General features: G+C 48.0%; 1 protein-coding gene across 1 annotated transcript in view; it reads left to right on the top strand.

The window, feature by feature from the left end:
• The window catches only part of FASN (fatty acid synthase), a 55,784-nt gene extending 46,387 nt beyond the window's left edge, over window positions 1-9,397 (top strand). The window contains 10 exon segments of the mRNA XM_044004090.1: window positions 363-514; window positions 847-938; window positions 2,661-2,812; window positions 3,011-3,256; window positions 3,628-3,816; window positions 4,930-5,157; window positions 5,449-5,669; window positions 6,372-6,470; window positions 6,962-7,213; window positions 7,694-9,397. Coding sequence (XP_043860025.1) covers window positions 363-514; window positions 847-938; window positions 2,661-2,812; window positions 3,011-3,256; window positions 3,628-3,816; window positions 4,930-5,157; window positions 5,449-5,669; window positions 6,372-6,470; window positions 6,962-7,213; window positions 7,694-7,831 — 1,769 coding nt within the window. The 3' untranslated portion in view covers window positions 7,832-9,397.
• Window positions 9,398-12,128: the final 2,731 nt, after the last annotated feature.

Below are 12,128 nucleotides of genomic sequence, written 5' to 3' on the forward strand. Positions count from 1 at the left end.
AAATAAATGACTAAATAAATAAATAAATAAGAACAATAAAAAACATTTTCATGTACAGAGAACTTCTGAGGTCTTAAAGTGCCTTTTGGGCTATCATCTCATATCTCGTAGAATCATAGTATATCTAAAAGAGATCTGAGAGACCACCAACCTAATCCATTTTATAGATCTAGGACCAGAGATGAAAACATTTGCTTATGGTCATCTGCCTACTTAGAGCCAGAACCAGACCCCAAGGACGGTCCAGTTTAGATCAGTCTGGCAGGTATAAGGACCTCTCAGCCGGCAGTATACTCACCCAACTGGAAAGATGGAGGCAGAATCAGCACGGCCTATGCCTCAGGGATCTGTTGTTTCTACAGGGTATCAAGCCAAACGGATTCAAGAGTGGCAACAGGAAGGCATCAAGGTCCTTGTGTCCACAAGCAATGTGAGCACACTTGAGGGTGCCCAGCAGCTGATAGCAGAGGCCAACAAGCTTGGGCCCGTTGGGGGCATTTTCAACCTGGCTATGGTAAGTAAAGGCTCTGGCCCAGGCAGAGGCTGAGAAGTGGGCAAGAGGTGAGATGATGCAGCACAGGTGTCTTAGAAAGTTGCTCTCTGCAATTAATGGGATCTCCTGCTTACCCTCTTGCCCCATTTCTGCTTGGGTATTTGTCTTCTCTAAGGGGAGCATGCCTTCAAGGGATTAAGAATTAAAGAATTGGGACCGCTGGGCCAAGGCAGGGAGCAGGGGTCATACCTATGTTTCTGCAATGGAGAGGGCAAAGATACCCTGGGGAAGCCCTGGTCCCACTTGCCCCTAAGGAGACCACTGAGGACTTCTCTTCTCCTCCTCCTACTCAGGTACTGAGAGATGCCATGTTGGAGAACCAAACCCCAGAATTCTTCCAGGATGTCAACAGGCCCAAGTACAACGGCACAATTAACTTGGACAGGTACAAGGACTGGGGGCACGGGGATCTGAAATGCTGCCACTGAAATCTTCCTTTTTGCCCACCTCTGACAGCATATCCGTGATTCAGTTATCAAGCATTTATTAAGTGCCTCTTCTATGATAGGCCCATCATGGTGGTTGATGGGGTCACCATATAACAGGGTAGAGATAAAAGAGAAGGGCCGGCACAGAACCTCGGAGAGGCATCTCTGGTTAGGGAATGTGATGCATGTGAGGATTCAGCAAAGGAGACTGGGAAGAAGACAAGGTCAGGCGTGTAGGAAAAAGTATCATGAAAATCCAGAGAGAAGCAAGCACACAGGAGGGCAAGTCAACAGAATCAGATGTCGCAAAGAAGTCCAGAAGGATGAGAGTTGAGAAGAGGCCATTTTATCTGGCAATTAAGAAATCATTGGTGACTCTAGAGAGATCAGGTCAGAAGCCAGATTACAGAGGGTTTAGAAGAGAGGGAGAGGAGACTTAAAGGCAGTAAGCTTCTTAGCCCAATGCCTTGAAAAAGCTATAAAAAGGGGAAAAGAACAGGGATGACAGGGGAGACCTGGAGTGTATGTAGGCAGCAGGAAACAGTAACTAGGAAGAAGTCAGCAGGAGAAGAAAGGAGGGCATGAGGTTAAGGGTGCTTGTAGAAGGACTGACCTTGATGAGGAAAAGAGCCATCTCTTCATCAGAGACTAGAGCAAAGGAAGACATGGTAGGGGGTAGTAAACAAGGATTTATGCTGAGGAGAAGGGGAGAAGATGGAACTCATGGCAAATGGCCTGGACTTTGTTGGTACAGTATGATGTAGGTGGGAGGCTTGGGAAGAGATGGTTTAAATTAAGTAACCATTGTGGTGAGTAGGCTAGAGAATCAATTAGGGAGGCGGAAAAGGATTGCCTTGCCACAGTGAGGGCAAGTTTAGATTAGGTAATATAACTTACATAAATTTCTAGTGGGTCCAATCGGTTTGGCAAGACTTCCTCTGGTCCCATTCAACAGCACATAAAGAAGAATGGAGAGGTGGATGGTGCCAATGCAGGGTTGGCATTGGGCAAGGTTCTTTTGACAATAGGACAAAGGAGCAAGTGAAAAAGCATATGGGCAAAGTGTCATAAGGACTTTGAGAAGAGGGTGAATCTTATCAGCCAAGGGTGGCAGAGTGGTTAGGGAGAAAGGGTTAGGGTTTATAAAAGAAGCCATGTCCAGCTAGCCACCTCCCTCATCTGTCATCACTCATTTACTCATTCAGTAAATATTTTATTGAATGCCTACTCTGTGCCGGGGTTAATCCTCTATAGAGATTTTCCTGCTGAGGTGGGATATGAGGTATGGGTTTCCATGGGAACCCAGTGACCTACATGCTCCTATTCTATCTATAGTAGCCAGGCAACTCTGGATTATCCACCCAATGGAAAGGGTCTGTGCCACCCAAAAAAGATCTTGCTGCTTGATTTTGGAGGTGATTTTTACAGGGTGATCTTATTTGGTTTTCAAATCTGCCTTCCTAATGATGTTTGCTTAGTCTCAGATTAAAATGAGAACATGTCCTTTGAAAACATCACTTTGGATGGTGGGGAGTGGGGCGAGTGTGCTGATATCCAGATGCAGTTAGGAGTTGGAAAGCTGGGAATAAAATATCTTCCCCAAACCATCTGGGGCTCAGGGCTCTGTGCTGGGGAAGGAATGGCAAGTGATGAGTCACGTTCTTGGGTTGCTCCTTTAGAGTGTCACGGGAAAAATGCCCAGAGCTGGATTACTTTGTGGCCTTCTCATCGGTGAGCTGTGGGCGGGGCAATGCCGGGCAGAGTAACTACGGTTTTGCCAACTCCACCATGGAGCGTATCTGTGAGAAGCGGAAGCATGACGGCTTTCCAGGTAACACACAGCAGAGAGAGGACAGACCCATGGGCCCCCCCCCCCCAACCTGCTGCCACTGAGCACATCCATAGGATGGATGGATGCCTGGGAGCTTGGGCCACTTTTCCCCTAAATACCCAATGAAAGAACCCCCTATCTTAACCTCTGCGCTCACAAAGACCTGCTCCCTCACTGGAAACGTCTTCTCTTCTCCAGGCCTTGCTGTACAATGGGGAGCCATTGGTGATGTGGGCATTGTCCTGGAAGCCATGGGCACTAATGAGACTGTGATTGGCGGGACCCTGCCCCAGCGCATCTCCTCCTGCTTGGAAGTCTTGGATCTTTTCCTTAACCAGAACCACCCCGTCATGAGCAGCTTTGTGCTGGCTGAGAAGAAGGTGATGTCCCGTGGTGATGGAGATGGCCAGAAAGACCTGTTGAAAGCTGTGGCACACATCCTAGGTGAGCCATGATGAACCTTGTCTACAGGCACCTACCTCATCAGGGCCATCCAGGCGGATGTTCCACCTGAGCATTGTCTCAGAAGACAGGTGGCTCTACAGGCACTTTTTCAGCTTTGGGGGGCAGAGTTCTCATGAACATCCCTAACTTCCTGAATCCCATTTATATCTTCAGCCTATATAGTCTTCTGAAGATAGCAGGGTCAGTGTGTCTAATGGGGTGCCCCAGTGCAGGGCAGCATCTTGCCTTCGCTCACCCTATCTTCAAGAGCAGGGGGACTGTAGAACACAGGTAGTCTCTTGCCTGATCTCCGCAACCCCAGGAATATCCTCCTTACCCCCACCACTGATTTGGAAGTGTCTCTCCTCCAGGCATCCGAGATGTGAACACACTGAACCCAGATAGTACCCTGGCTGATCTTGGCCTGGACTCTCTGATGGGGGTAGAGGTGAGGCAGACCCTGGAGCGGGAGTATGACATAGTCATGGCCATGAGGGAGATCCGACAGCTCACCATCAAGAAGCTAAAAGAGCTCTCATCCCAGCCTGGACCAGGAGAAGGTGAGTCGGCATAAAGGGGAGGCATATGTTGGGGCCAGTATCCAGTAAGGAATTGGTAGATTTTCAAGGGAGAACTTCTCTTAAGTCTCCAGAAGAGCAGTCCCAAGATGACAGTCATTTTACCCTGTTCTCTGCCTAGCTCATTTGGTTTCAATTGGTGTTAATGAGGCCACAGCTGTGGACTCGCTTAGCTTTGACCTGCAGACCACCCCTCACTCTGAGGAGGGTTTTGTGTATGTAGCCACAAGGGAGGCCAGGTTGGGGAGCTTGGGTCTACCAACACAAATTCATCTCTATTAAGGGGAACACATCTCAGAGAGCTAGTGCATCTATCTTCCTAGGACACTCAGCTCAGGCACCACCTTCCACATGAAGCCTTTCCTGATCCCCCCTTCCCCCCAACTCAGTGCCTGCCTTCCATCTACTTTTGTATATTTATTTCCTAAACTTCACAGCATCTCCCCGAGTAGAACAGAAATTCCCTGAGAGCAAAATCTTATTTCATTTTTGAAATAGTAGCCTCAGTTCCTGGCACAGTGCCATCGGGAGTTTTCTTGGCAAATATATTGGAGTGGTTGTCATCTCCTTCTCCAGCTCATTTGACAGATGAGCAACTGAGCCAAATAGTGTTAAGTGACTTGCCCAGGGTCACACTGCTGCTAAGTGTCCGAGGCCAAATTTGAACTCAGAATGATGAATCTTCCTCACTCCAGGCCTGGCACTGTATTCACTGTACCACCTAGCTGCCCTGCCTGGCACATAGGCATTTAATAAATAATTGTTGATTAATTGAGGGATAGACGGGTGCTTAGGGATTGGATGGGCCTGGGGGTTGGAAGCCAAGATCTCTTGATCAAGCCCCCATCTTCTACATCTCCTCTCTGTATCCATTGGGCTAGAATCCCAGGGGTCCTAGTTTAACTACTGCTGAGGAGATAAGTTGGGTGAGATGCTCTATCCTCCAGAGAGCATAGAATTTAGAACCAAAAGGATCTTAAGAGATCATCATTTTACAAATAGGGAAACCAAGGCCTGCCAGATATCACATGGCAGGTAAAGAGAACTCAGGTTGGGCTGTGTAACACAAGGTATCTGTACTTTCTCCTCTTCAAGAATCAAAGTCTTCCCCGGCCAAAGAAACCAGCCCTGTCCGAGAAGCCAAATTGAACCTGGGGAACCTGCTGGTAAACCCTGAAGGGCCAACAATCACTCTACTCAATTCCGTGCAAAGCACAGAGCGGCCCCTCTTCCTGGTCCATCCCATTGAGGGCTCGATCACGGTTTTCCACAACCTGGCTGCCAAACTCAGCATCCCTACCTACGGCCTGCAGTGCACCAAAGGTAATCCCCCACACTCCCCTAGCTAGGAGATGGGATCCACAAAGCAGCCCACTTCCAGAGATAGCTCCTCTCATGGTGGAGGATTGAAGGGGGTCCAAGGTCCATAACTGCTTCCTGTTGGTCAGGCTAATTAACAGGGTCTCTTCTGTGCTGCTTAGTCTGCCTGTAAGTCATACTGCTGTCTGGGACCCCATGACCTCAGAAATGTTGGGCAGGCCTTCCTGAGGTCTGACCTCAACCTTCTACAACACACCAACTGATCATTATGTTTTCTCTTCCTCCCTTTTCCAGCTGCTCCCCTGGACAGCATCCAGAGCCTGGCTTCCTACTATATCGACTGTATCAAGCAGGTGCAGCCCGAGGGGCCGTACCGCATCGCCGGCTACTCCTATGGGGCTTGCGTGGCCTTTGAGATGTGCTCTCAGCTGCAAGCCCAGCAGAACCCATCGCACTCAAACAACAGCCTTTTCCTGTTTGATGGGTCTCATGCCTACGTTTTAGCCTACACACAAGTAAGGACAGTGGGGCATAAGAGACACCTCCGGAGACCAACCGCCCAGCCAGCCTAGACGCAGACACATAACCAAACCAAAGCCCAAACAATCCAGTAACTGAAGGTTGGGGTGACAACAGGAAACTTTGTGCCCCTCAGGACTTTGGAAGAGCTATGTTTTCAGTAGTCCTGAGGGCTTCTTCCACCTCTCAGTGGATGGTTTTATGAGTGGCTGTGGCTAGAAGCCGACCTTCTGGCAGTATACCCACCACAAACATAGTTAGCCAGGTCCTTGGACCACAGACCCAGACCAAGGCTTTGCTGGCTCAGGGCGGGCCAGAACTCATTCGGCTATCACCACGACTCACCATAAGAAAGTATCAAAGTGGGACTCCTGCCTTGGGAGGGTGGGGAGAGGGAACGGGATGATGACTATACAGACAGGCAGGAAGTTGGCAGATAGGGAAATAACTGTTGTACCTGGAGTCAGAAAATCATTTCAAGCCCCATCCTTGACTAGCCTTAATGTGCACAAGGCCAGTTAACCTCTGAACCTTAGCTCCCTCTCATGGAAAATAAGGATAAGACCACTCACCCTACCTTCCTCCCAGGAACACTGACCATAAAGCAGTGCGACAGTGCCCAGCGGCGGGGGCCTCTGGTCATTCGGCCTCGACTCTTGCCTCATTCAACCTCAGTGACTCCCCACTCTCTTTCCCAGAGCTATCGAGCCAAGCTGACCCCGGGCTGTGAAGCAGAAGCAGAGACAGAAGCGATGTGTGCCTTTGTCCAGCAGTTCACAGACACTGAATACAACAAGGTCATTTCCCTCAACCCCCTCCCCCTAATCCCCACCACCAACCACCACCTTCCTTCTGGTTCTCTCTGCCATGAAGTAAGAGTGAACTGAAGTCATCTGTCCTTTCCTCCTTCATTCTTATCCTCCCCTCCACTCCTTCCCTCCCTCCATCCTTCTTCATTTGCCTAGTACCCACTCTACAAGGTGCTTCCCAGCCTTATTTCCAACTTTTCCCTTAGACACATCCTTGAGCTTCAGCCAAGCTGGACTCCTCCCCACTCCCTACATTATACTTTGCTTATGCTGCAAGAGGCAGTAGAGCCTGGTGGGGAGAGAGCTGGCCTTAAAGCCAGGAAGACCTGGCTCCATGATCCCCACACTGGTCTGGTTCATTTCTGTTCTGCCCAGCCCCTGCACAGCCCCTGCACAGCCCCCGCTCAAACTCCCTGCAGTTTGGGTCCTGGTGTGTGTTAACCCTGTTGTCATCATCCTGGTCTCCCTTTCCCTTGCAGGTACTGGAGGTGCTCCTGCCCTTGAAGGATCTAGAGGCCCGGGTCTCCGCCACAGTGGACCTGATCACCCAGAACCACCGGCATATCAGCCGCAAAGAGCTCAGCTTCGCCGCGTTCTCCTTCTACCACAAGCTGAGGGCTGCAGAGCAATACATACCTAAAATCAAGTATCACGGCAATGTGACCTTGTTAAGGGCCAAGACCAGCAGCGAGTACGGCGAGGGCCTGGGCAAAGACTACAACTTGTCTGAGGTGAGGCCTTCGTGTGCCCCTCCACTCTCTTCCCCAAACCCTGCCCCAGAGACATATCCCTCAGGAAAACTGAGCGGAACCCTCCCAAGTCCCTACACAGGCTCTCCCCACTGAGGCTTACTGCCTCAACTACCCTTAGTGGTGCTACTAATGCTGCTGGAATCCTCTGAGAGTCTGCTTTTGATAAAGTCTCTCTCCTAAAGGCTTGTAGCAGTATGATAGGGCATTCAACAGCCCTGGCTTCTAAGCCCAAGGCTACATGTCCATGGGCATGTCTCCTCACACTTGATGACTGTGAAGGGCCCTCCTAGCTCTCAGCATCCTCTAGCTTCTCAAAACAAACCCCATTTCCCCTTTCCATCCTTGTAACAAACAAGTAGGTTACAGGGAAAGTATTTGGTTGGCATCAAAAGGCATCCAGGGGCAGAGAGGTAGTGGGATGCTGAAGGATTAACCACCTCATGACACTTTTTCTTCTAGGTCTGTGATGGGAAGGTGTCTGTCCACGTCATTGAAGGTGACCACCGTACATTGTTGGAGGGAAGTGGCCTGGAGTCCATCATCGGCATCATCCACAGTTCGCTAGCAGAACCTCGAGTCAGTGTACGAGAGGGCTAGGCTTCTTCCCCATCCCTTGGTTCCTTCCCACAGCCACAGCCACATCTCCTGTCACTGGCAGGAGATGGAATTATGATGACTTTTCTTGTCATTCAGACATTCCCTCCCATACCTCCTCTTCCCCCAGCTCACACCATTCTCCACCCCGTTAATCCAAATCTTCCTCTAAGCCAGGTCTGAAGGAGAATCCTCCTGGTGGTACCCCATCCCACTGCCCTCCAGCTCTGTCTTCTCCAATCGGTACCCATGCCATCCTCATCTGGCACTTTTAGAACACATACACACACGCACACACATTCTTCCACACACACCCCCACCCCACCCCCAGTCTCCCAGGTAGGAGTAGAATTTGTTCAAGGTCATGGTCATCTGTGATCGTCCCTTATCGTGTTCCCGTGCAAAAACTAAAGGCCATTGGCAACTAGCCAGGCAACGAGACCAGGATGCCAGGGTCCAGGCTGATTTGGAGATTTCTGATTTTGATCTGTGAAGAATCAGCCAATGGCCAGTGAGAGGATGGATGGATGGGGCTGAGCCTTTTTCATAACCGTGTGGTGTTTTTTGTTGTGTTTTCATTTGAAACTTTGTATTTATTGCGTCATCAGCAAAAAAAACCGTTCCAGGGTCTTCATCTACCATTTGGGAAAAGACCAGAAGAAATGCCCCTTGGCAGGTTTTTTTTTTTTTTTTGTTAATCCAGAATTCCCTGGTTGTTCCTTTCCATGTTATTTTGTCTGGGACGTCTTTGTTTTGCTTTTACCATAGTTGTCCATCTCAACCTGATAGTGAAGAAGCGATGCTTCCCATTCTCCCTTCTCATCTCCAGGAAGGGGAGAGAATAGTGTGGGTGGGAGTGTGACCTGCCCCCCTGTTCCTCCTGCCCTCTCCTGGAGCAGTTTGAAGGAACAGAGAGAAAATGGGGTGGGGGGGGAACCCCACCAGAGGAGCTGCCAGCCTGCAGTGGTTTCAGGAGGAGCACAGGAGTGGGCTTCACTGGAAGGTCAGCCACAATGGGAGAGCCCATGTGAGGACTTGATTCTCAAAAAGAGGAGGAAGAAGAAAAGACATTTTATACCCCGGGGACCCAACAAGAGTCTCCCTGCCACCATGTGCTGGTGTGCTACATGGGCCTTTAAGGGAATGGACAAGTGACTCCCAGCTGCATTTATGATACAGAGGCTATTGGGACAGGAGCCAGGATCCTACCACCTCCCCCACAGGGGCCCCCTTCAAATTTCCTCTGTCAGGTCATTGAGCTGGCAGGAGGGGTCTCCTTGGAGGCTGGTTCTGAGCCTGTACCTGGCTGCTAGCACCGCCCCCTCTGTGGATCGTGGCTGGGGCACTTTTTGTTGTTTCTGTTTTGTCTTTTGTTGTTGTTTTTTTAAAGAAATACATTTAATTCAAACTGCTGCTTGAATTTTGAAAATTTCAATGTAATTGTCAATGTAAAGAATCATGTCTGGATCCTGTTTCATTCTTACACCCACTTGGTGAAAGTGTTACTCTTGAGATTGTCCTGCTCCCCACCCCACAGCCCTCCTGATATTAAACCACATGGGATCTCTGGCTTGGCTACTCCGTCTGTTTTCTCTCTCCATTCCTCTGTGGGATGCTCTGCCTGGGAACATATGGGCAAGAAGCAGTATTAGCAGTGGTCTCCTTTCTGACACTTGGCCTAGAAGAAAGAGGGTGGGCAGCTTAGAAAGCCAGTGGAGGGGGCAGCTAGGTGGCTTAGTGGATAAAGCACCGGCCCTGGATTCAGGAGGACCTCAGTTCAAATTCAGCCTCAGACATTTGACACTAGCTGTGTGACCCTGGGCAAGTCACTTAACTCCAATTGCCTCACCAAAAAAAAAAAGAAGTCCAGTGGAGGCAGCCTCTCTGGAAGCACTCACTGTGTACTGGTCACTATGCTAAATTTGGGGGGGGGGGATACAAAGAATGGCAAAGGACAGGCCCTTCCCCCTAGGAGCTTACAACTTAATGGAAAGAACATGCAAATAAATACATTCAATCAAGTTATACATAGGATAAATAAGAAAACAAAATAGAATTATAAGGAAGAGCCATCTATAGAAAGTGGGATTTTTAGCCAAAACCTCAGGGAAGCCAGGAGGTGGAAATGAGGAAGAGCATGGCCACCATCAGTGAAAATGTCTATAGCTGGGGCAGCTAGGTGGCGCAGTGGATAGAGCACCGGCCCTGGAGTCAGGAGTACCTGAGTTCAAATCCGGCCTGGGACACTTAACACTTACTGGCTGTGTGACCCTGGGCAAGTCACTTAACCCCACTTGCCTCACTTAAAAAAAAAAAAAAAGAAAATGTCTATAGCTAAGATGGTATCTTGTTCCAGGATCTAAAAGGACCATTATTGTATTGGAGACTATAAAGGGCAGAAACAAAAAAAGATTTTGTGTTTGATCCTAGAGGTGGTAAGGGAATTGCTGCAGTTTATTAGGTAAGGCAGTGATAGGGTCAGACCAGCAATGTAGGAAAATCACTAGTGCATGAATTGTACTGGATTAGAGAGGGAAAAATGAGGCAGGCAGCCTCACCACCACCAGGCTGCTGCAATAGTCCAGGTGTGAGAAGAGGACATAGACCAGTGTCAGGAGAGAAGGGAGTATATTTCAGAGAAAGGTGAAATCAACAGGCCTTGGCAACAGATTGGAGTCAAGGATGACACCAGGGTTGTAAGCATAGGTGAGTGGGAGGTTGATGATACCCTCAACAGTAATAGGGAAGTTTGGAAGTGGGGGGGGAGGTCTTATGGGGAAAGGTAATGAGATCAATCTTGGACAAGTTGAGTTTGAGGTGTCCACTGGACATCCAATTCAAGATATCTGAAAGGCAGTTAGAGATGTGAGGATTGGTGGTCATCTGAGAGGTTATGACTGGATAAGTAGATTTGAGAATCATCAGCATGAAGATGATCATTAAATTGGTGGGATCACCAAAATGAGTATTGAGGAAAGAAGGGAGCCCATGGGACACCCCACCCACCTTTACTGGGTAGGACCTAGATAAAGATTCTGGAGAGGAAACAGGAGTGTTAAGCTAGGAAACAAGGAGTGACTGGGGGTCCCAAAAATCTAGGGAGGAGAGAGTACCAAGAAGATCAAGCATGTCATGGGAATCCAAGTCATTCCCCAATTGAGAAATGGTCAAAGGATATGAACAGGCAGTTTTCTGATGAAGAAACCAAAGCTATCTATTCCCATATGAAAAAATGCTCTAAATCTCTAATGATTAGAGAGATGCAAATAAAAACAACTCTGAGGTACCACCTGACACCTATCAGATTGACTAAAATGACAAAAAAGGAAGATAATAAATGTTGGAGAAGCTGTGGGAAAATTGGAACACTAATGCATTGTTGGTGGAGCTGTGAACTGATCCAACCATTCTGGAGAGCAATTTGGAATTATGCCCAAAGGGCGATAAAGCTGTGCATACCCTTTGACCCAGCAATTCCACTTTTAGGTCTTTGTCCCAAAGAAATCATGGAAGGGGGAAAGGGACCCACATGTACAAAAATATTTATAGCTGCTCTTTACGTGGTAGCAAGGAATTGGAAGTTGAGGGGGTGCCCATCAATTGGGGAATGGCTGGACAAGTTGTGGTATATGAATACAATAGAATACTATTGTGCTGTAAGAAATGATGAGCAGGAGGAGTTCAGAGAAACCTGGAGGGTCTTACGTGAGCTGATGATGAGTGAGATGAGCAGAACCAGAAGAACATTGTACACAGTATCATCAACATTGAGTGTTGACCTACTGTGATGGACTATATTCTTCTCACCAATGCAATGGTACAGAAGAGTTCCAGGGAACTCATGATAGAAGAGGATCTCCAAATCCAAGAAAAAAAAAAAAAAAAGAACTGTGGAGTATAGATGCTGATTGAACCATACTATTTCTTTTGTTTGGGGTGCTGTTGTTTTTTTTCTATTTTGAGGTTTTGCATCACTGCTCTGATTTTTTCTCTTGTAACAGGATTAATGCAGAAATAGGATTAATGTTATTATGTGTATATATATATATATGTGTGTATATCTATATCTATATGTATATGTATATAGATATATAGACATATAGATATAACCTATATCAGATTACTTGCTGTCTAGGGGAGGGAGGGGAGGGAGGGAGAAAAATCTGAAATTGTAAAGCTTGTATAAACAAAAGTTGAGAACTATCTTTATATGTAACGGAAAAAATAAAATACCTTATATGTAAAAAAAAAAAAAAAAAGCATGTCATGGGGTAGCTAGGTGGCGCAGTGGATAGAGCAC

The sequence above is a fragment of the Dromiciops gliroides genome, chromosome 4, assembly GCF_019393635.1.
Source record: "Dromiciops gliroides isolate mDroGli1 chromosome 4, mDroGli1.pri, whole genome shotgun sequence".
Lineage (NCBI taxonomy): Eukaryota > Metazoa > Chordata > Mammalia > Microbiotheria > Microbiotheriidae > Dromiciops > Dromiciops gliroides.